The following is a 26181-nucleotide window of genomic DNA, read 5'->3' as shown; positions in this document are numbered from 1 at the left end:
AGAATGATTCTGGGTATGACCGAATTAGAGTATGAGGATCCTTTGATGGCTCTAGGCCTGTACCCTCTGGAACTTAGAAGAGTGCATAACATCCAAATCATTGGGTATATTTAAAGTGGAAGTTGATAAGCTCTTGATTAGTAAGGGCAAATGCAAGAGAACAGGTTGAGAGGGATAACAAATCAGCCATAATGGAATGATGGAGTGTACTCAATGTGCCAGATGATCTAATTCTGTTGCTATCATATGTCTTAAGGTCTTATAGCTGTGTCCTTACGGATATATGATACAAATCTGCACCATAATACCCCGGCTTTTGCATTCAACGTTGTCTACCCCTCCCACCTCAATGAAGATTAATGTCCCATACACTTTCTTCACCAAATTATCTTCTTGTGCCGCCACCTACAGGGACTTTTGGACTAGTTCACCAACGTCCTTCTGCTCTTCAGTACTCTCTAGGACCCTCCTATTCTCGAGTGATTGCCCAAATTTCACATCTGTCAAAATTAAATTCCAGCTGTCATTGTTCTGCTCATTTTATTAACTGATCTCCCTGTAAACCAAGACTCCTCCTCACTGTGAATAATACCCATAATTTTCGTGTCATCTTGAAACTTTAAAATCATCCTTTTTTACATTTATATCCATACCATGAATGTATATGGCAAATATTAAAGGTCCCAACACTCATCTCTGTGGTGCAACACTGTTCGCAGATTTCCAATCATAAAAACACTTCCTACCTTGTACCATCAAGCTAATTTTGTAAACAATTTGCAAACTTGCCTTGGATGCTATCAGCTCTGAATATTTTGGACCAACGTATGGAACCATGCCAAACATACCAAATGTCTCACTGAAATCCTGAAATCCGTACACAAGACAGACTAAATCAACATGCACTCTCATCAACAGATTCAGTTAACTTCAAAAAAAATCTATCAGTGTTCAGATAGGTCAAACACCATAATAAATCCATGCTGAATATTTTGACTGATCCATATTTTTTCAAAATGTAGATTAATCTTGTCTTTGGAGATACTTTTTCAATAACTTTCTTACAACTAATGTTAGACTCCATAGGCAAGTAATTAACTGGTTTACTGTATCCCCTTTGATCTTGAACAAAACTGCCCACATTTTACTGAGCTTTAAAGTATCCATATCTCACTCTAACCAATAAAGATGTAAAAGTTCCCTGTTAGGGCTCCCACTGTTTTCTCTCTTGCTTTCCATTGCACCATCAGTATATATTATATCAAGCCCTGGAGATTTATCCATATTTAAACCTGTTAAAGACACCAAACTCTCCTCTTCTGTAAAGATAATACGGTACATCTGGAATTGCCTCCCTGTCTCCCTGAAATCTCCAACCATGATAAAGAGTATTAATTTAAGACCTCATCTACGTCTTCTGGCTCCACACTGATATTGGCTCCGTGATCTCTAATGGGCCTTATTCTTTCCCCAGTTCCCTCTTGCTCATAATATACTTATAAAAGGCTTTGAATTTGTCTTTAATCTTGCTTTCTCTATTTCCTCACTGAGTTATATTTAATTCTACACCCTCCTACAGTTTCTATACCCCTCAATACTTATCATGTTTTCAGTTCTCTTCCCTTTTCTTTACTATTTCTTGGTCCCTCTTTGCTGACTTGACCTCTGCTGACAATCCCTTATACACACCCCATGCCCAAATTTACAGCTCCTTTTAGCTACATTACAGGCTTTTGCATTCGATCTACTATCATCATTAACTTCACTAATTAGCCAAAGCTTTTCCCTGCTGGGTTAAATAACCTTAAAAGGGTTATTTATTTCCTCTACACAAAACAATTAATTCCTTAAATGCTAGCCTTTGCTTGTTTGCTACCATTACTTTTAATAAGATTTCTCAGTCTACCACATTCAACCCACAACTTATACCTTCAGAGTTTGCTTTGTTGAGATGTACAGCAGTGGCTTTAGTGGAATTAAATTACTTTCAATTTTTATATAAAATTCTATTGCATTATCATCATGACTCTTCCCTGAAGGCTTCTTAACCTCCAGATCATTAATTAACCCTTTACTATTGCGCAACTCAAGATCAAAATGGTCTGTTCTGTTTTGGCCCTCAACATACTGATCTTAAGCACTCCATAAATTGCCGCTAATCATAATTGTCTGGTCCCTGTGTAGATTAAAGGACACGTGATTATTGTAACATCATTGCTGTATATGTCACTGATTTTCTGACTTATACTTTGCCCCATTTACCATTAGTGTTTGGAGGTATATATATAGCTCTCAATAATGGTTTCTGTCCGGCTGTTTCTTAGGTCCATTCTAATTAATTTTCCAATTTTTTTTGCTTCCTATTTCATCCTTTATTATCAGGGCTACCCTTCTTGTTTTAGACCATCTCTTCTAAATGTCAAGCCTCCTGGTTAATTTAATTCCCAATCTGGGACACTTTGTAGCCTGTCAAATATTTAAATAATAGCTGTTAGATCCCATTTATTTCTACTTCTACTGTAAATTCATCTATCCTGATATGAATGTAGCATGCATTCAGATACAGAATATTCTAGTTTGTCATTTTTCCTTGCTCCACTAAATGGAGTTATGCTCACTCTCATAGCTGCTTGCTCTGTCCCTTAGATTGGTTATCATTACCCATCTACCTTAACCTTTTCCTTAAACCAGAATCTTCTCCTCCCTACCCCATAGAAGTGGGTGGAAGCCTTTACTACAGCCCTAGTTATTAACTTCTCTGATATAATCCAACACAAGAGTTTCCTCTTTCCCCACTAACAGTGCCAATGCCCTATAAATGTAAACTCATTTCTCCCACACCAGTCTGTGAGCCACATATTCTGTTCTCTGCTGTTATTGATCTAACATTATCTGCATTTAACAGTTAGTAATCTAGATATTATTACTTTCATGACTATGTTTAAACCTGTAAGCTTCAAATTGTTTATACTATTTCAGTACTATTGAGTAAATTGACTGCTCACTCAAAGGTAACACTCTATGTACACCGTATCTAAAAGAAAATGCATGCTGTACCTTAGAAGAATCCAGACTGAAATCCCCCAGTTCCACAAGTTCTTCCGCTTCTTCTGCTTGTAAAGTTTAATGGTGGTTGGGAGACCAACACAAGATGCATTACTGTTACCTACTCAGTCGGAGTGTGCAGCAAAGTAACAGGAAATATACCCACTAAATTCGCCACCCCCCCCCCCCAAAATAAACTCATGATATCAAAGTCTAATCCTTTTCAGAAATTCAGATCCACACTAATATACATTATGATGGCAGTGATATCCTAAAAAACTTGCTACGTTAAACTGTGTCTGATCTCAATTTAGCAAATAGAGGTTTACTCTGCACCTCATAGGAACTGCATTCAAACCATACATGCTGCACCATTTCTTGTCAAATGCTGTCCTTTCTTTTCCTTATCCCAATTTTGTTGCCACAATGGTCAAATAGACTTTTTAAATATGGTTGTCACCTCCTTTTTACACAAAGCCACCACTACATTTACATCCTTAATTTTAAGCGATTGCTTGGCTAGAATGTCAGCCACCTCTTTACTTCAACCCCAACAAGGGCAGGGACCCATCAGAACTGGAATTACAAGCCTAGACCCTGCAGTCTTAATTGTTGCTGTCCAATGTCAAGAATGTCTGGCCTACAATTTGAAATACCCATTTAACTGATCACTCCCCACTATTGCATCATTATACACTTCTCAGTTACTCACACACTTACTATATCTATAGCAGGGTCTATAACAGAAACAGTGTTGTTAAACAGATTCATCCTTGAACTCCTACCACCAAACACTTTCCTAGGTTCCACAAATTGAATCAGCAGATTTCATTTAACCAGTTTCGGCAACTTAGATAATTACCTGGCTGGATACAGGGTTGTTTGCTGCTTTATAATTGTTTGTTTACTGCTGCAAAATGAGAGAATTGAACAGTTTAAAATGAAATTACCTCCTCACTCACAATTTCTACACACATGCAGACACTACACTTGGTTGCAACTGGTTAGTAGCCATTCAGATTATCTACAGTAATCCCAGAAACTAACAAATCCACCTGCTAAATTTATTCTGTTTCATGTTAAGTGTTATCTATTTCCTTGAATTTTGGTATAACTTAAGAATTAGGATAGCTAATTAAACTGAATATTCCATTATCCTTTAATATGTTTCAATAAGCTAAGTAAACTTTCACTAATAAAGGAGATATATGCTGCCAGAATTCATCTAACATCATTTTACAGCGTTGGCTTCAACACATCAGAAATTTAAACTGCCTGTTAAAATGTTTCAATACCATTGTGAATAGATTAAAACCACTCCTATCTAATCTCCTCATTGAAACTCTAAAATAGAAATTGCATGAAACAATTCCTGGCACTGAAAAACCAAACTGCTATTATTACAATTTACTTCACAGAAATAAAGTAGTATTAAAGAATCCCTTTTGCAGCATATGTGAAACCCATTGACAACCTCAAGAAGACTATCTAGTACAGATCCTAGATTTTTTTGTCATAATTGGAGGAAAAGGGGAGGTGAGAAACTGTTATAAGGTGAGGGCTTAACTAACATCAAAATTCCATCCTGGCTATAATGCTCTATAATTTCCTGGAATATTTACAAGAATTTTAATTGCATTTGAAATCTGTGAAAGGATCATTATAGAATCCATTAACCAAGACAAACCATTTTACCCAGTAGTCTACAAGTGTCCTTTGAATGCATAGGACCAGCCGAAAGTGTGGATGACCATGTTTTTACCGTGGCGCCTCATGCATTAGAGGTGACACCCATGTTATTGAAAGGGAGACGATTAGTTGTGTTCCTAAAAAAGTTATTTTGTTTCTCCATGAAACAAAACCTCATCATCTGCACATGCTTCAAGAAATATAGTATATTTGTTTACTATTTTTCACTTATTTTTAAGAGTGAATTTTATTCCATATCTCTAACTACTGAGTAGTGTTTTATGCATTCTGTGCATATGAATTTTCATTACTCAAATGGCCATAATACGACCATTGCCTGTTATGCTAGTGGAGGGATATGGAATGGAAAACTATTGGAGAGGGACACCTACAGCCTCAGTGTTCCTAACCATCCTCACGAATATACGATAACCTGCCTTTGTGAGCCATTGCAGCTATTTGTGATTCACAGTAGTAATACATCACACAATACTGTATAGTTGGGGAGGGAATTCAAAGATAGAACAAGCATCAAAGGATAGTTTCAAGTCAGGATTTGTGTGACATGGTTGTGACATTTTGCGAGATTCCCATTGCTGTTACTGAAAGTTGTTAGATACACTCATTGTCTGATACTATTGTGGCATAATTGTTAGCTATTGTCATCTAATGCCTGAAATGTTGTCCAGATTTCACAACATACTCTGTGGACGGTTGCATTTGAAACATAGAAAACCTGTAGCACAATACAGGCCCCTCGGCTCACAAAGCTGTGCCGAACATGTCCTTACCTTAGAAATTACCTAGGGTTACCCATAACCCTCTATTTTTCTGAGCTCCATGTACCTGTCCGGGAGTCTCTTAAAAGACCCTATTGTATGCACCTCCACCACTGTCACCAGCAGCCCATTCCATGCACTCACCACTCTCTGCATAAAAGACTTACCCCTGACATCTCCTCTGTACCTACTTCCAAGCACCTTAAAACTGTGCCCTCTTGTGTTTAGAGAAAATGAATAGAACTGAACACTATGCGGTTATCAGTGGGCAGTTATGAGAATGAAGAACATGCAAGAATCTCTGTGCATGTGAATCACCCTGCTAAGTCTGGACAACGGTCAGTCCTATGCATAGTGGGGGGAAAAAAACAATGCTACAGCTCAAGGCTGAGTAACAACTGCAAATGACCCAAGCGTGCATCATCTTTCAACTGTGCTGTGTCAGTTGACTGCTCACTAAACTAACAATTATCTCCAAGAATATCCTTATTATACTCATAATAAAATCGATGCCAAGGTAGCGTAGCTGTTAGTGTGACGCTCTTACTGCTCGGGGCATCGGAGTTTGGAGTTCAATTCTAACGCTGCCTGTATGTCCTTTCCATAAGCACATGGGCTTCCAAACATGCACCAGTTAGTAAGTTAATTGATCATTATAAATGATCCCATAATTAGGCTAGGATTAAACAGGTGGATTACTGAGCGGTACGACTCATTATGATAGAAGGGCCTGTTTCGCACTGTCTCTCTAAATAAATAAAAAAAATAGATTTTTACTGTGTTCATATAGGGTGGATGGCAAAGTGCATTGGAAAATAAACTAGTATCGCTTGAAAACTGATCTGATTTAAATGGAATTGGCACAAACGATTTTTTGATGTACATGTGACAAATAAAGCTAATCACTCTCTCTAAAACCATGAAGAATAAACCTCTACCTTTCACTTCTGGTAATGGATCTACTAGAAAAGAGGGCACCCCAAAACAATCACATTTTACAGTAACGTATCGGCGTGCTCAGATGCATCAGCTTCTATGGGGTCAACCAAAGATCCAAAGATGTTATTGTCTTTTTTTAAAAATATATTCTTTACAAGCACAAGACTCTACTGGACATTAAGAACTTGAAGTACTGCAGGCCTACCTCATCAACAAGTTGCTCATTTGCAAAGAACTTGAAGGAGCTAGACTTGGTGAAGACTGTGATGCAGCCTGCAACAGAGGCATCAGTGCATGGAGGTACGCAGTCCAACCGCAAGTGATCATCTTAATTGCTTTTCTTGTGCTTGCGAGACCCTGTTGGTCATTGGTTGTGTGGAATGCTGCAAGTTGATATCATTGGTTTATTGGTGAATGGTGGGGTCAGACAGTGGTGGACTTGTATTGCCTCAGTTGTAGCGAGAACTAGGCCTCAAGCCATGATCTGAAACTCCACCAGAGTACTGGAAGCAGTGTGGTGCAACACCAAAGCTAAGGTTGGTGCTGGCCCCACCTAACCCCACCCCCATGTTCACTAAGCAGAAATCAAGTTGTATTGTTTTCAACTGCAGACTGCTGCAACATTGATAGACTCAGGGCCTTGGACTGTAATCTTTTTGTGATTGTATTTTGCTGCTATTTTATATGTGCTTATTATCTTATATCTGATATTTGTGCCTTTTGCTGTGCACGACTGGTGGTACTGTGTTTTGTACCTTGGTCCCAGAGTAACGCTGTTTCATTTGGCAGTATTTATGAGTGTTTATATATGGCTATTCACCTCTCTAAGACAAAGGAGATGGTGATGGACTTTAGGAAGACTAAGCCGGAACTGCACCCTGTTACCATTGATGGGGAGGACATGGATGTGGTGAGGACCTACAAGTACCTGGGGGTGCACCTGGATGACAGACTTGATCACATCACAAACACAGAGGCTGTGTCACCTCTACTTCCTGAGGGGACTGAGGTCCTTTGGAGTATGCAAGCCTCTCTTTCACATGCTCTACCAGTCTGTTGTCATCAGTATAATCTTCCATGCAGTGCTGTGCTGGGGTAATGGCATCAACATGGGTGATTCCAATGGGCTCAGTAATGTGTTAGAAAGGCTGGCTCCGTTATAGGAGTCAAAATGGACACAGTGGAGCCTGTGGTAGAACAAAAGGCTCTATGGAAAACCTTGGCAATTCTGGACAATATTTCTCACCATCTGCATACCACCTTGGCTGAACAGAAGAGCACTTTCAGTATCAGATTAAGACAACTGCACTGCTCCAAAGAGTGTTATGTGAGGTCATTTTTAACCTCAGCCATGAAGCTCTATAACCTATAGCAGGGGAAGTGATGCCCCTCCTGTTAGGCTGCATGCGGTAATTTATTCTTCTTTCTACTCTTCTAATATTTTATAGCTGTGAACTTGTAATGGTACTGTGACACTGTAATTTCCTCTGGGATCAACAAAGTTTTTGTCTATCTGTCTTTCTATCCATCCACCTATGGTTGAATGACAATTAAACTTGAACTTAATCATTACAGACTAATACATATTCTAAGGGTCCAAAGAGAATTAAATAAGTTGCTAATTTATAAGCTAATGGATAATCCACAATTACTTTTCCCAATAACAATAGACTGATTGAAATGCTTGGAATGAGGGTATCTGAAAATGCACCAGACAAATTTACCAGAGGGACTGATCCCACTGTAGTTTGTCCATCCCAGTTATGAAAAGTCTTTGATCTGAATCTTTTGACCTCTGTTTCTCTTCCCATAGATACAGCCCAATCTGCTGCGTATTTTCTGTTTTTATTTTAGATTTTGAGTGCCAGGATTTTTTGTGTCTTGATTTTCACTAAATAAGAATGTTTTATATTTGTTTAATGTTGCATAGACATCTTTGATGCTATTTGCTTTCCTTTGATAAGCAAACTTTTATCATTCCCTTCAACATTTGTCTTTACTTAACTTCAAATATTCTGTTTCAGTAGGTATGATGAAATGGTCCAGACCAGATTGTCTGCTCAAAGCCCATTACAATGAATAATGGCAAAGTGGTGAATAAGTTGATATTAAATTTCCTTTAGTGATCCATATTGCAAATAGTGGTAAAGCAATATGCTTTTAAAACACTTTAATTAGCAACTATGACTAAGAATTAAATACATTTCATTCATTTGACTATTATATCAGTGCCTGGCTAGGTTTGTTCAACAACTCAGTGGCCACTTTATTAGGTACAGCTGTATACTTGCTCTTTAATGCAAGTATCTAATGTAGCAGCAACTCAATGCATAAAAGCATGAAAACATGTCAAGAGGTTCAGTTGTTCAGACCAAACATCACAATGGGGAAGAAATGAGATCTTTATGACTTTGACTGTGGTATGATTGTTACTGTCAGACAGGGCGGTTCGAGTATCTCAGAAACTGTGATTTTCACCCATAATAGTCTCTAGAATTTACAGAGAACAGTGCAAAACAAAACAAAAGACATTCTGTGAGCAGCAGTTCTGTAGGTGAAATCGCCATGTTAATGAGAGACTAGTCCAAGCTGACAGGAAGATGGCAATAACTTAGATAACCACATGTTACAACAGTGATGTGCAGAAGAGCATCTCTGAATGCGCAACACGTCGAACCTTGAAGCCGATGGTCTTCCAGCAGCAGAAGACCATGAGCATTCACTCAGTGGTCACTTTATTAGGTCACCTATTAAAGAGGCCATTGAGTATATGCAGCTCTTTAGTGTTGATAAAATATCTCAGGGTGCTTCACAGGAGCACTGTGAAACAACTTGATTAATGCTAAACTACAAATGGTGATATTGGGGTAGATAAATAAAAGCTTAGTCAAAAGGCTAGATTTTAAGAAACATCTTAAATGAACAAAAGAAGCAAAAAGGTTTCGGATGAAATTCTAATGCTTGAGGCCTAAGACATGGTGACCAGTGTAAATCAGTTATATTTGGTGGTGGGGGGGTGGTTTCATGGACTGGGATTAGAAGAATGCAGTCAAAGTTCAAATTAAATGTATTTGTCACCATTTACAACCCTGAGATTAATTTTCCTTTAGGCATACTCAATAAATCCATAATAGAATAATAACCATAGTAAAATCAATGAAAGACTGCACTAACTTGGGCGTTCAACCAGTGCGCAAAAGGCAACAAACTGTACAAATATAAAAGGTGATAAATAATAATAAATAAGCAATAAATATCGAGAACATGAGATGAAGAGTCCTTGAAAGTGAGTCCATAAACTGTGTGACTATTTCAATGATGGGGTAATGTGAGGGTAAGTGAAGTTATCCTCATTGGTTTAAGAACCTAATGGTTGAGGGGTAATAAATTCCTGAACTTTCTGGTGTGAGTCCTGAGGCTCCTGTACCTTCTTCTTGATGGCAGCAGTGAGAAGAGAGCCTGTCCTGGGTAGTGGGGATCCCCGATGATGGATGTTGCTTTCTTACGACAACATTTCATGTGGATGTGCTTAATGGGTGGAGAGGGCTGTACCTGTGTTGGACTGGGCCTTATCCACTACTTTTTGTAGAATTTCCCATTCAAGGGCATTGGTGTTTCTATACAAGGCTGTATTTCAGAGAACTAAGGGTTATAAGGGATTATTGAGATGGGATGGCATGAAAACAGAAAGGATTTGAAAACAATGATGGAAGTTTTTAAAGTATGGTTCTACTTAGCTAGGGACCAACACTGGCTCACAAGTACAGGCTGTAGAATTGGGGAGGCCTGTCAGAAATGTACCGGATTAGCCAAGTTATATATATAACAGAGCATGCATGAGGGTTTCAGAAGCAGATGAACTGAGGGATATTGCAGGATTGACAATAGGAAATCTAAACAATGGCAGGGAGGTGAGATCCAAAATTCAACTTAGGGTCAAGTATGACAGCAAGGTTGTGAACCATCTGGTTTTGTTTCACATGGTTGCCAGAGAAAGCAATGGAATTGCTGACTGGGGACAAGATGAATTTTGTTCATCCGGCAAAGGATGTTGTACAAACAGTTATCAGATATCTTAAAAATAGTGGAGGAAATCACAAAAAAATAGGGTCAGGGTAATAGCTAAGTGTGAAGTATTTAGAAAAATACTTGCCTGAAGATATGATTTGATTCTTCATTGATCAATCTGTAACAATGCTTGCTTACTAATAATGCACGTAACTAAAGAGTAGCATTCAATAACCATGTGTCCTACACAAGAGTTACAATAAAGTTGTTACTGCATGTTTAATACAAGCACATATTACTTAAGAATAATGCTTACTTACATTTTTATTGAACCATTAGAAAACTTATAATATGAACCTACTCATGGTGAATCAAGATGCTTTAATCTCTTAATACAAATTTCCTACTTTTGGGATTTATTTCCATTTTGTCGTTCAACTTTTGTTGCTAAAACCTACTGACTGTATATGATGATCCAGTAAGGATAACACTTGAGGAAATTTGCATTCATCATCAGAAAGTGACGTTGGCCTAATCATTTTAGTCAAAGCACAAACCAAATGGGAATCTCTGCCAAAGTTAGTCTCATTCTTTCATCAAGAATAAATTTCAGAAAATCTGTAGGTAATTGTTGCTATGACAATGTCATGAACAAGGGATGTGTCAATGCATTTGATATGATTCATTTATCTCCACAACACACTTTAAAAAGGAAGAAATAAGGTTTGACAAACATTTCTTTTTACAAATGCACTCTGTACTATGAATGGTGCTTGGAAAGATACGAGTTGCCTCAGGAAATTTTTGATGATAACTCTTGATAATAAGTACAATATTAGAAAGGAGCCCAACCATAACTCACCAGTCAGTAAAAATGTCTGCTTCTATCAATTATAAACAAGGTTATAAAATTATTATGCTTACTAATTCATTTTAGTGTACATACTAATCTGTCTAGTAACTTAAAATTCCTGTGCTTAAAAAGTCAATTATGAAAATACTTCTACTTTTAATTCTTTTCTGTCCACGAAGTGCTTCCACATTCAGTTAGCGAAACCATTTCAGTGAATGTGTCCTGTTGTCAGATCACAAGTCCTCTTTGGTCATGACTCCCTATACCATTTAAAAGTAATTAAAGAGTTTTCAAGACATAGTCTTGTCCACGTGATATTTGAGTATCAGACTTTCTGATTAGCTTTTCACGTGCACTAGATACTTTGAAAGCCAACAAAGCAAATGACAGAAGTTGCAAAACTACCGAAGAAGCTATACCATTATTAATACTGAGTCAGTATGATGACTAAACCATGTACAAGATGAAATTGCTTTAAGCAAATTGTTGGTTCTTCTGAAAGTTTAATATTTATGAAAATGATTTTCATCAGAAAATTAGGACTGAACTCATTAAAATATAGATGAGGAAAATGTGAGGGAATAAAGATTTAAATACATGTCAAAATGTTTCCAAAAGCTTCAATGATATTCACAATACCAAGATTTTTATTTCTGGATAAGCAATGAGCATTGGACCTAAACTCCCAAAATAAAACCTTTACCTCTTGAGCCTCACAAACCAAACATATCCCACAAACCCAACACCTGTAGAGTAATACGGGCAGGTGATATGAAGGGTGGCCAATAAGAATGGCAATGTAGTATAGGGATCCAAAGTTTGGTAGGGAATGAGTAGGGAGGGGTATTGGTATTTTTGCCCAGGAAAGGAGTAGGAACATTGGGACTGGAAAGTTTTAAGATCTTTTTAGGATGAGTAGTACCTCATGCACTATAACAAAACTAAAAACAACTTAAATACTCTTGCGGCCTTCATCCTCATCTTTCACTCTTTGGGGAAGGTTTTCCTGAGGACACAAAGGTCAGATTACAATGATTTGTGGATGGTATTAACCCGTAAAGAAGCTCAAGACACAGTTTGTGAGTCAGAGATGACCTGGGGCTTAGATTGGCTGGTGTTCTCAGGATCCCTATGAACGCAGAGCAGCACATATCAGCCAAAAGGAACGCACAGTGGAAACCCATGTCAAGGAGCACAGGCGGTGTATTCATTTGGATTATCCAGAGAAATCAGCAGTAGCAGAACAATGCATTCACAATGGCCATAGGATTAACTTTGACAGCACAAAGCTGTTGTGCTGCGCTAATGGCTATTGGAACAACCTGGTAAAGGAAGCCACTGAAATAAAACTAGTGGAAAAGAATTTTAACAAAGTTGAAGGTCTTGCTCTAAGTAAAAATTGGACTTCGATTGTAGAAAAGGTAGAAGAGTGGAAACCTGATTGGATGAAGGCAAACTAATCAGAAGGGATGGACACAGCAGTGTAAATATCACTGGACTAGACTTACCTAGACATCATCCCTGAAAAAGATGGCAAAGTTTGTCATCAAAGCATTGGTTATAATCGATACCTGTACCCGGCTTGAAATGCGAGAAGAGTTTATTCATCATATACATCAGGAGAACACTTGACCCTTTATCAAATCTGTGTTTCCTTTATCTCCTCTATTACAAAAAATTGCCAAGTGATTCCCAACTACTGACAAAACTGAGACAGCCAGGGCTCACACGAACAATCAACAGGGAAGTCTAGATAGCCTACTACACCATACGGAATAGAGCTTTGCATTTGATTGTTTTAACAAAAGAAAAGCCTAATCTTGTCCTGCTGTGCTCTTTGATGATCTAAATTATCAGTTCAAGTGCATACCAAGACTAGGGACATCACTTCATTTGACAATTCATTCCAAAACTCAGGTGCTACATTAGGATGGAATGTTAAACAGAAGCCCCTGTTGTAATTGTTCAGATGGATGGAAAGTAACGTATGACATTCTCAGTTGATATAGTATCCTGGTCAATATCCAACCCCACATTCTCACCAAAACATTAGTCATGTATTCAACCTCACACAAATTGTCAGGTTCACTTGCACATAGAACAATGACAACAGTTCCAAATTAATCCATTGACTGTGAAGTGGTTTAAGAAAGTGCTGTGTATATATATTTTTTTGTTTTTCCTTCTTTTAATCAAGTTGTTCTTTTCTTTGTCTCAGTTCCTCAGTGTGGTACCTGACAGTGAATCTCAATTTAATTACTGAACAAGCATAAGAGAAAACAGTGATAATCTGCTATCAACCTACTGGCATTAATTGACAGGCTTTAATAGTATGACTAACTGGTATAGCCAGCAACATGTGCCTAATTGCCTTTATTGATCTTTATCTACTGACCCCAGACTCTGCTCTTTTCCAACATATTGCACTGGCTTCATGGAACCTATATCTAATGTAAGCCTCAAATCATTAATCATATGAATAAATACAATAAGTTTCTACCCACATATTAAGTCCCCATTTCAAATTTGAGTCTGAATAGCTTCATTTACTGGCTACTTGTCAAGACCCAGATCAAAACTGATGAAATTTGCTTTTTTTCTGGATCAATACAGTCACCAGCGGAGAGGAACAATCCAACTACTTTTCCTGGATTTGCAGCCAGCTACCCCTGAAACTTGGTGTCCACCTTGTATATGTGGAAATTATCACCTGAAAACACCAACAGTTCAGCTCAGTGTGTAAAATGTATTTCCTATGGATAGTTTTAATCTAGTTCAAAGGATCATTTATTATCAAAGTATACACCTATATACAACTCTGAAATTCGTCTCCTCCAGACAGCCACGTAAAAAAGAGCATGAAAGTTGTTCAAAGAGAAACATCAACCCCACCCCCGCACAAAAAAGAACAGCATCCCTATCATCAGCCCCCAGACTCCCTCCCCTGCACAAAATGGAACAAGAGCATCAACCCCCAAAAACCCCTCCCCCCACAAAAAGAACAAAAACATTGACTCCCAAACAACCCCTCCCCCGCACAAATAAACTATCAGAACGCAACAAGAACATCGACCCCCCAAACCCCCTCTTGTCGCACAACAAAATGGATAGAAATAGGTGAAAAAACACAAAATATAAAAACCATAAGTCTGAAAAAGTCCACAGTAACTGATGTTATTCTGAACACTGGCCCACATGATGTTCCCTAACTGGGATGTGAAGTTCTAAAACAGTAACTAATCAAACCAAATTTAGGAAAACAGCTTATAGTAATTTGTGGAAAATGGCCATATTGAAGAATGTGATTCCACCATTAAATTATATCTTAATCTTAGAAAGAACATTAGAAAGAAAATATAATTTAAAGTTGCAATGACTTCATTGGAAGAAACATGGTTTGACTTTAAAGTGATGAAGATGGAATTAAATAAAATTTAAAAGTCATAAAAATGAAGAGGATTCCATCTTCACTCAATACATTACCTACAAATTTAAACCCACAGCTAATCCATTACAGAACAATTCATTTTCTGTTGTTCCAATTTTCATTTTTTCCCCAGAAATAAAGCTTTATCTTTGATCTTATAATCAGCAAATATAAATTGGAATTGAAATAAATTACAGCTGCATCATGTAGTATTATAAACAAAGTTGCAAATTAAAAAGCCATTTTTGCCCAAATAAGTCAAATTCTTATGAAAGAACAGAACAACTTGGAATATTGCAAGGTTTAAGCAATGTGTTCAAAGAGCAAAAAATAGATGGAGAGGGAGATGGAGAGATGGACAGGGAGAGGGAGAGAGAGAGAGAGGGAGATAATATTTTAGGTTTTTATGTCTTCTCTTTTTGATTGGTCTTGTGTGAAATGCCCTTGAACAAAATGTTTATGGGCCCTCAGCATCCCTTTATTTTAATAAATCTTTATGGGAACTGTTCAATTGTTATATTTTTTAAGCATTCTTGTCATCAGCAAGCTCTTGCAACTGAGGCACTGACTAGGTTTAATGGAAATAAATTTATCCTACTCTGTTTCATGGAACCTCCTTAACAGGGATAAACTCGAATGACCAGTCCAGATGAAGCATCTCGATTCAGAATGTTAACCATCTATTTCTGTCTACAGAGGCTGACTGTCCAAGCGAATCCCTTCAGCAGCTTGTTTTTTTTTGTGCCCATTAGTCAGCTTATATTTTGCACACCAGACGTACATCTAACTTTCCTCTTACTATGATATTGGAGGCCATTCAGCCCATCAAGTCTTTATGCAATTGCCTTATTCTCACTCTTTCTCTCTTTATTTCTCTCCACCTCAAATCCCCTCATTTTCCTTGTAATTCTGCAATTTATTCCCTTTCATACACCCAACCAGACCTCTTTTTTTCCATTTAAAAAAAATTAAAGATTAATTACATTATAAGCAACTCATTGAAAGGTATCTAATCAGTGCTATTGTGTCTTAGTATCAGTATCATAGATTGCACCTTCACTAATGAGTAACCGTTCGTCAGTGAGCAATTGTTCATCTTGCCTAGAGTATTTGCCTTTAGAAATAAATTAAGGTTTAAAATTCAGAGTACAATGGGAAGGAAAGAAACATATTATTTAGTCTCTTCTGCCATCTCCCCTTGTGTATTGTTTTCATTCTAGGTCTCCTTATCTAAGGAAGGATGTTTTTGTAATGGAGAGCAGTGAATGTTCATCATATTAGTTCCTGGAATGGCAGCATCGATGTATGGAGAGGTTTGGACTTTTAGGTTTATCTTCACTGGATTCTGACAGGGCTGGACAGACAGAGAGAGTGAGAATATTGCAGGGAAGTCCAGAACCAGGAGTCACAGCCTCAGAATCAGAATCAGGTTTAATATCACCAGCATATGTTGTGAAATTTGTGAAAAAGAAACAGAATTACAGTAAGTTTGTGTGTGTATATATATACACACACCCTTACACAGACACATATAAAATAGTTAAATTAAATAAGTAATACAAAAATAAAAGTCTAGTACAGTAATGTTCATGGGTTCAATGTTTATTAGAAATCGGATGGCAGAGGGAAGGAAGATGTTCCTGAATCGTTAAGTGTGTACCTTCAAGCTCACACTCAGTGATCAGAACTGTAGGAATGATTGTGCTAAACGCTGAACTGCAATCAATAAACAACATCCTGACATAGCTACTTGTATTATCCAGGTGATCCCAGACCATGTGAAGAATCAATGAGATCACCTCTACTGTGGACTTATTGTGGCTATAGGGAAATTGCAGTGGGTCCAGTTCCTTGCTGGGATATGAGTTAATTCTAGCCAGCACTAACCTGGGGACCTGGTTGGCCATTTTGGATGGGGACATGAAAAAAATTCATCATCCAGTGAGTGCTGAACCTGGAGAATTTTCAATCACAGAAGGTACAGATGACAAATTCTTAAATATATTAAAAAACAGTTATATATAGAAACAATAACTGAAAGGTTCAAGAGATTATGGGGAGAAAACAGAAACAGGGCAATAAATTTAGTCTGCTCTTGCATTCAATATAACCATCTAAGTGGATGGCAGACAACAAATGTCATGTCATATAGGTTAGTGTTAATAAATCAGATTGTGAGGCTGAAATGGATGAATGGCTTACTCCTGCTCCTACACCAATTGTTTTATGACTCAGTTCTATCATGTTCTTCCTTATTTGTTTCTCTACAATCAGTTCATAATGGCTCCAACCTTTCCACATTCTGAACTGTTTTCCAAACATGCTACCTAGCTATCAAGACTATTTTCAATAAAATATTCTGTCCCTCCATTTCTTAATGGATCCTTTCAGCTAATGGATGGAGGAAACTTTCATTCAACCAGGCAAATTGGATTCAAGCCTAAATATCAATGGACTGAACCTCTGGGGTGCATTCATTTCCACTTTCAATACAGTTTACATCTGTGAAACAAATCACTGCCAGCCAGTAATATTCTGGATCTAAAGGGAGAGGTCTTGGTTGGCCCCACGGTGAATAGCAGCAATTTGCTGTTGAATTTACAGCACTTTCTACAAAGCTTTGGCCTATTTTGCCTCAAATTGTAGCTAGCATTCGCCAGTTCACTTTAAGATGGAAAAGAGAAAGTTTAAAGGGGTTGTACAGAGCAAGATTTTCAGAATAAGAATCAGGTTTAATATCACCAGCATATGTCATGAAATTTCTTGTCTTTGTGGCAGCAGTACAAAGCAATACATAATAATAGAAAAGATGTCATCACAAGAAAACAATGTCAAGAAAACAACCTCTCCCTCAATGTCACAGAAACAAAGAAGCTCATTGTGGACTACAAGTGGATCGGAGACAGGCTCACCCTTATTGACATCAATGGATCTGGGGTTGAGAGGATGAACAGTTTCAAGCTCCTTGGCATACACATCACTGAGGACCTCGCTTAATCTGTACAAACCGGCTGTGTGGTGATAAAAGCACAACAGCGCCTCTTTTACCTCAGACAGTTGGAGAAGTTCAGCAGGAGTCGCCAAATCCTAAGGACTTTCTACAGGGGCACAATTGAGAGCATCCTGACTGTCTGCATCACTGCCTGGTTTGGGAACTGTACTTCCCTCAATCGCAGGATTCTGCAGAGAGTGGTGCGGACAGCCCAGCGCATCTATAGATGTGAACTTCCCATTATTCAGGACATTTACAGTGATTGGTGCATAAAAAGGGCCCGAATGATCATTGGGGACCCAAGTCACCCCAACCACAAACTGTTCCAGCTGCTATGATATCGCAGAATTAAAGCCAGGACCAACAGGCTCCGGGACAGCTTCTTCCACCAGGCCATCAAACTGCTGAATTCACTCTGACACAATTGTATTTATAAGCTATATTGACTGTTCTGTTGTATATCTAACTGTACATACTATTTATTACAAATTACTATAATTTGCACATTCAGACTGAGATGTAACATAAAGATTTTTACTCCTCAAGTATGTGAAGGATGAAAGAAATAAAGACAATTAATTTAAATGTGATTTACAGTAAGTGTCTGTGTGTGTATATATATATAATTATGTACACATACATGTATAGTTAAATTAAGTAAGTAATGCAAAAACAGAAATAAAAAAAGTAATGAGATAGTGTTCATGAGTTCAATGTCCATTCAGAAATCGGATGGCAGAGGGGAAGATGCTGCTCCTGAATCATTGCATGTGTGCCTACAGGCATCTGTACCTCCTTCCTGCTGATAACAATAAGAGCAAGAGATGACCTGGATGATGGAGGTTGTTACTGGTGTATGCTGTCTTTTTGAGGCATTGCTCTTTGAAGATGTCCTGGATACCATGGAGGCTCATGCCCATGATGCAGCTCTATGATGAAAGATGTGTGTTCCCTCGTCTTACCCTTTCTGAAGTCCACAATCAGTTCTTTGGTCTTATTGATATTGAGTGCAAGTTTGCCGCTGCAACGCCACTCAACCAGCTGATAAATCTCACTTTTTACATAGAGACTGACAGGTGCCTGGAATGCACTGCCAGGAGACCGTTGGAAGCAGAAACAACAATGGCATTTAAGAGGTTAGGTACGTGAATAGTCAAGGAATGGAGGTATATGGATCTTGCACACACAGAAGGGATTAGTTTAGATTAGCATGCTGATGACCATTGTCGGGAGTATCTCAGATAAGATATATGGGTGTACAGGAGCAAGATAGAAAGATAGACAGATAGATGGATACTTTATTGATCCCAAAGGAAATTACAGTGTCACAGTAGCATTACAAGTGCACGGATATTCAAATATACAAATATTAGAAGAGAAGATATACAGCTGGTTGAGTGGTGTCACAACACCAGCCTTGCACTCTACGTCAGAAAGCCCAAAGAGCTGATTGTGGACTTCAGGAAGGGTAAGACGAGGGAACACACATCAGTCATCGCAGAGGGATCAGAAGTGGAGTGTGAGCGATTTGAAGTTCCTGGGTGTCAACCTCTGAGTGCCTAACCTGCTCCCAACATATCGACGCATCTATAAAGAAGGCAAGATAGCGGCTATATTTCATTAGCAGTTTGAGGAGATTAGGTACGTCAATTAACACACTCGCAAATTTCTACCGATGTTCGGTAGAGAGCATTCTAACTGGCTACATCACCATCTGGAATGGGGGTGGGGTGGGGGTGCTACGGCACAGGATCAAAGTAGACTGTAGAGAGTTGTAAAATTAGTCAGCTCAATCATGGGCACTAGCCTCAAGTCTCCATAGTATCGAAAATATCTTCATGTGGTGCCTCAAAAAGGTGGCATATTGACGTGAACTCATGAACACTATTATATATATATGTATAATAGATTGCATTGTACTGCTGCTGCTAAGTTAACGAACATCATAACAAATGCCGGTGATATTAAACCTGATTCTGAATCTGATTCAGCAGAGATACTGTGGGACAAAGGGCCTATTGCTGTACTGCACTGTTCTATGCCCCAATTCACCCACAACAGATGAAATAGTGCTGGTATATATAATGAGGAATCAAGAAACACTTTTTTTTCTCATGCAAGAACTTACCACACCAATAATAAAACTGCAGGTGAGTCATGAATCATTGCCTGGTTCTCAGTTACAAAGCTGATCATCTTTCTTGGCATCTCCTCATATACGCATGTTAAACAAAGAAATAACTTGTCAAAAATTAGATGTTTTAATTTTAACTGGGAGCAATATGGATTAGGGTGAGTTTAATAGCATTACTGTGATGGTTTTTACTCACAGCACCATCTGTTCTTTCCAAAATGATAACACTAGATAATATAGAGTCTTCTGGAAAACAATATTAGAACATCAAACAGAATAACAAGTGTTAACTGTGGACTGGTAAACGGTGTATTTTGCAAATGACCTTTAACTGAACTACGTCAAATAGATGTGAAAAGGTAATTAGCATTTTGAATTTTGTCACAGATGGTCTCTTGAGTTACTGAATTCTGGGATTCAACACTGGTAGCTTGAACACCACCACACTAAATTGATTTAATCTATCTCTTATTTCTTTATATTAGTTTATATTATGTTGCTGTTTTATAAACTGGCATATTAAAGATTAGTTAAAATTGAGAATAATTTACAACTCCAGTGGAACCATTGGTTTTGTCAAATGTCCAATTGCACGTAAATGAGAAAAGTCGGGATGAATTAATGTCCACAAAAAGAACATATGATTTATTTATTAACTGTATGTCAGTGAAATGAACCTTCAGTCTTTAAGCTTGGAAACCATCCTTATGAGTGTTGACAATTTCTTTTCAATAACCACGTGCTAACATCAAGATCTATTTTCCCTGACTGGCATTCCCCATGGGAATGTGAAAGAGCTCTGGGTTAAACCATGAAATGAGCTCTGAGCATGTCAACTTCAATTAGGAATAGACTGAAGATGTGTGACTTTAACTGAAGATTGTACAAAGTTAAACCCATGTGTTTATACAGTGACCAGCTTACTGATTACTATTCCACTTAGCTTTCATTTTTGTTTCCCTTGTAAGAATCCCATTAAAATATGTTAAGTTACAACTTCATAGTTTCATTTGCTTAAATGAGATTAAGCATTTTGGCAGTGGTCCAAATTGATTGCTGGAACTGAATCCCTGTTAACTCATTTATCTTGCTTTGAGCAGATTTACTTCAAATATTCAGATGGCTATGGATGTTTCTGTGCTGTGATATAAACTTGAATTCCACCCTGCAACTGGGGAATTAAACCAAATAATCAAATCCACAGTGTTAGTAAAAAAAGTATAAGTGACTATGAAACAACTGGATTGTCAACTGTAAAGTATTGTCAAAAAATTCAGTATTTTCACTAACATCTTTCAGGAAATCTTTGTGGCTCTTAACTGATTTATGTAATGGACTGGGAAGCAATTCATTTTGGTATTAGCTAACATTAATATATGCCGACCAGCAAATACCCACAACCATTGCAAACAAAACATTAGAATTTTTTTAAAAAAATCACGATTACCCTAAAAGTGTTAAATCATCAATTTTAAGTTTTAAACGGTGCAATTTCAATTGATGTTTAGCCATGGGCGTGTATAGGAAGGGGGACATATGCTCCGTACACATCTTATTGCCAGGAGGGAAGACATGATGAAATGGGAGAGGAGTTTACATTCTGAAATAAAATTGTGAGCACGGGACCATGATATAAACCAGAACATTCATGGCAAGAAGGGAGCTCTTTGATTTGCGTGGAAATAAACGGTTTAAAAACAGTTCCTAAAATGGTACTGTGCAATGCATGGGATTTATTTACCCCCCCCGTTTCCTCCCTTTCATTTTTTTGACTCACTGGGTAGCACCAGCCAGCCAAGAGACCAGATTTCAGAGCAAAGGAGATGGCGGTCGCCATGGCAACCGGAGCAGGAGCTGCGCAGCCAAGCGAGGCGCGTGCGCGAGGGAAGCGGCGCGTGACCACGCGTGCACGGGGCCCCTTCCCTGTCAATCACAGCACGCCCTTCCACCGAAATTAGTTTTTAATGCCGCAAACTGGTTCCTCCGGAGGCACAGGTAAATGAGGGGCAAAACGCATCAAATATTCCTGAAGTGACTGTATTATCCGATCGCTGAAACTGTTGCTACAGTTATTGCATAACCACGTGTTTACTGATCGAACTGGCTGAAATAGCATGAACATTAAATGCACGCAAATAAAGTGTAAACCTCCCCCAGCCCCCATAATCAGAAGCTATTGCTCCTCACTGGCTGACTTGTCTCCCATGTAAATTCTGCGACATTTCATACGTGCACGGATGTCACTGCTTCCAGTGTCCTTTCTTCGGTTGGTTAAATATTATGTATGCTAACTTCCTTTTACAAATTCCCCTTAAAGGAACACTCCAATCACGTCCTTCGGAACCGCCTTTCATCCTCACAATGCAAAACAAAAACAGTGTCTATTTTCTCCGTTATTGGCGTTCATCAGCAGTGAATTAATATTAATTTACCGTTGTGACTAAAAGGAGACATCCCCGAGCCAACAATTAAGCTTCACCAGGAAAGACTTCTAGCAAGATACAATCAACAGACTATGAACGTGAAACCAGGGAAGAGATTCTTGATAATACTGTATCCCCATCTTACATCTTTGTTTGGCATAATCAGGTCGATAATATTAATACCCACAACGGTACCTTTGCATTTCGTGAGGTGTTATGGTGTTTGCTATTAGTTCAGAAATTTCTAAACTCAACTTCTGAGATGTTAGGATATGTATACAGTTTTCTTCTTCTGTGTGGCTTCCTCGTAACTAAATGGCATATCTACTGTCCGGAGTGAAAGGATTACCTTTGCAATGACCATGATCGCCGTGATTTAAATCTGCACTGTTAAAGAGAGTTCAGTGCCTCTTCTGAAAGTCCCATTGCAACAGGTTGCAACAACTACAGCTCCATATCAAAGTTGTTAATTTACTAACAGGCTTAAAGGGAATTTATAGAATAATCTACTTAATAAACACTGAACGGGCGCAGAAGTAGTTGTTATCTGCCACCCATTGAATCGCAAATTGAAATTACGGTCATTGCAATCGCCCCTGAAAACAGCCCAAATTTAATATGACTATTGGATCAATAAGTGAATCAAGATTATTTATAGCCAACGTTGTTCATTGGCTTTCCAGATACGAATATGTAATGCGAAATAAGAATTCGTCCAACTTCTTTGAGGAAGACCTCAAATAATTTTGCTAGGTAGTTATAATCGCTTTCAAAAATAAAGTGGCGGTGCTTATTATAGCGTATTATATCAGCACATGCTGATTATAACAGTCAATACAAATTATATACGTTAAATTTCTCCAAATATAACCGGCTTAGATTGCCGCAATTAGAAGGGAGTCTAACAACAGAGATTCCCCCTCCCCCCAAGCCACCCACAGTCCATAATCAAGATCTCAGAAGTCACTAGTGGTACAAACATAACTGGACGAAACAAAAAAAAACCTGCTGTGGCTATTGTGGTCAAGACTGTAACATGTCCAGCCTCCACAAAGTCTTTATAGATCTACCATGGCACACGTCAGGAGTGTGGTGGAATTATTTCCTCGTGTCTGAATGTATACAACTCCAACAGCACTCAAAAAGTTTAATACCATCTAGGTCTGTGCAACCCTTACGTTCAGCACCCAGTTCTTAATTGTTCGCTCCTCTGGCTTCCGTGTGTGCCCTCCGCCCGAAGCACCGCGGGTCCTCTTCAACCCAACCTCCCAAATATTTAACTGAGGTGCCTGAGGATATCAACCCGCACACCATCGGCTTCTGGAAATCTATTGCAATCGCTTCATGGAGGCTGGATCTAAATCCTGGACTTCCCTACCTAACAACATGGTGGGAGTACCTTCACAACACAGCAAGGAACTAGCTCAGCGCCACCTTCTCAAGGCCAATCAGGGACTGCGAATCCCGTGCACAAATGGAGAAGGGAATACGGAACAAACTGAATGGCATCAAACTGCGCGAGTGAGGCGGGGGGCGCAATCACACGAACAAGTGTAGCATCTCAGTGCCGGTGTTGAGTTTGCATACGTTACTCGAGACATGATTAGCCGTAACAACCTGTGACACTTCCCATTGAGGAAAAACGGCAATACCCGGCCAGGTTAGCGTAAACACTGCTTAGTTTAGCTTTGGGCAACCTCTTCAGGCACTGAGACAAAATAATAATTAAATCAATAATCGGTAGGAAAATTGCGCCTTGCCCTCCCAAAACCCGTCCCCTCTATTCAGCTGTTTCCCCTCGCCCTGTTGTTTCTTACCCTCGCAGCTCTGGAAGAGTATGGATCCTCAAAAAGTGCCCATATCCTCGGTTGCCACCTCTTCCAGCGGCCGATCTTACCGCCGCCCCCGGGACTGCACTCCTCGATGCCCAGTCTCTTGTTGAGTTCCTCTTCGACCTCGCCGTCTTGAACCTCCCCGGTCAGGAGATCGGGCGCCTCGAAGATGTCGAGCGCTTCCTCGGCGTCCCGGTGTTGCCTGTAAGTCATCCAGCAACAAGGCTCCACGTCGGTCTCGTCAATACCCCAGAAGGCCAGTTCCTCTTCGAAAAGTGGCCCGCACACATCGGCTGGGCAGTGTAGTTTGCCCGTCCGGTAGTAGTTGAGGACATAAGCGAAGACTCCCGGGTGCCGGTCAAAAAAATACTGGTTCACTCTTGGGTCATATTCGGGGTTGCTTTGCCCATCGGAGTCGGCGAGCAGCGCTAGCCGGGTCCCGGGAAGGGTTTTTAACGTGTTCCTGTAAGTTTCGTGCCGAGTTCCCCCTACGTTGAGAACTATTCTCTCGTTCCCTTCGATCTTGCCCATCTCTCCGGCTCAGACATGACTCGGAAAAAGAGACCCGCTGCAGTGAAATATTTCTTTCTCTCTTTTTCTTCTTCTTTGGAATGGGGAGGGGTAAAATGGGATTTTTTGTTGTTGTTGTTGTTGTTGTTGTTTTCGCCTGTTAATGTTTTCCCGCGGCAAACCAGGGCCAAATCGATGGCAAAGCTGAACGCTGAGCCCCCTTCCGTGGCGTTCCCGGTCGCCGCATGCAGACAGCGAGGCGAGCAGGTGAAGGCAAACGGAATGACACTCTGCTGCTCAGTATTGACCAGTTCCCTTTCCTCCCTCCTTGGGAGTGCGATCGACCTCTGAGAGTGAAAGAGCGAGGAAAGTGATCGCCTTATTTTCTGAAAGTACGTGACCGTGTTTTCCTTGCAGGGAGAAAGCGGCAGACAACACCCTGCTCCCGAAGCCCACGTAATGCCTCGGTGTTATGTTTTAGCATCACTTCTTCCTGTTATTTACAAATTGCCTCTGAAGGTCGCTGACAATGAGAGCATGGGTGCAGAGAGCGGACCAAGCATTTTTGTTGTTGAAAAAATAATAATATTGGCTGCACAAAGACGTTTAAGTCCTGATGGTATCCGGGCTATTGTCAAAGCTGAACTAACACCCGACAACTTGTTGGATTGAGACCGTTACGCACGTTTTTCCCCCCTCGTTAACCCCCTTCCCTCCACTACCAGTCACTCCTGCTCACCTTTGAGATCGCGGTCTATTCATGAGAGACACCCGCTTCCTAAACTGCCTATCGAGGTACACGCATTGTTTGTGTAAGATGCCAGTGTTTCACTACCCTTTGCAATGACTGTATAAACCACAGCCGATTTACACGGAAACCTTCAATGGAGGATTCCACTAAAATATGAATTAAAACAACGATATATGTCGGGAGTCTCGCTTAGCACATATCAGAATATTTTTTAAAAAAAACAATGTTTGTTAACCCTGTAGCGACCGTTAGTGTTAAACTTTGGTAGTTCCCAAGCAGCAGACTGCCTGCTCAACAGATGGAGGCAAAGCGGCCTCTAGCTACAGGTGAGTTGTTGCCAACTCGCGGCGGCCTGCACTGGTATTACAATAAAGGATTCGCCTTTTTCAATGCATTTGATCCCACACTTTATGAACGTGCGTGATGGTGGCTCAATTTCTATGGGGCCCGCTCGTTCAGCGGAGCATCAGTTGCAGAATACTGTTGAAATTCACACCGCCCATCGTCAGCTGTTATTAATAGGCCTTCGCAACACATTCCGCGGTTCTGTTAAGAAGCCCTAAATACAGCTAATACTCGTCTTGCCAGTGGAGATAGGAAACCACATAAATTATTTCTAAATATGAACTCAGAATGTGAAAGCTAATGGGATGTGAGAAATTAAGCCGGCAAGTTAAGTCCCACTGAAACCCCTGGTTGCACAAAATAAGCATTGGACTTGGATCTAGGTCAATGGTTTCAGCAATTATGCAGTTCGTTCCCACTCAGTGCGATAGGGATACCACCTTCCACACCCCCT

At 39.4% G+C, this 26181-nt stretch overlaps 1 protein-coding gene across 3 annotated transcripts in view; it reads right to left on the bottom strand.

Moving 5' to 3' along the window:
- LOC140734930 (voltage-gated potassium channel KCNC2-like) overlaps positions 1–25487 on the bottom strand; it is a 183611-nt gene extending 158124 nt beyond the window's left edge. The window contains exon 1 of one of the 3 annotated variants that reach the window (XM_073059648.1): positions 24107–25487. In XM_073059648.1, the coding sequence (XP_072915749.1) occupies positions 24107–24652 (546 nt within the window). In that variant the 5' untranslated portion in view covers positions 24653–25487. The remainder of the gene's footprint in view (positions 1–24106) is intronic. The other 2 variants (XM_073059649.1, XM_073059647.1) reach the window with 2 other exon arrangements.
- Between the last annotated feature and the right edge of the window lie 694 nt (positions 25488–26181).

Source organism: Hemitrygon akajei, chromosome 10, assembly GCF_048418815.1.
Source record: "Hemitrygon akajei chromosome 10, sHemAka1.3, whole genome shotgun sequence".
Classification (NCBI taxonomy): Eukaryota; Metazoa; Chordata; class Chondrichthyes; order Myliobatiformes; family Dasyatidae; genus Hemitrygon; species Hemitrygon akajei.
The sequence above is the reverse complement of the archived record's forward strand: the minus strand, read 5'-3'. Positions and strand labels throughout refer to the sequence as shown.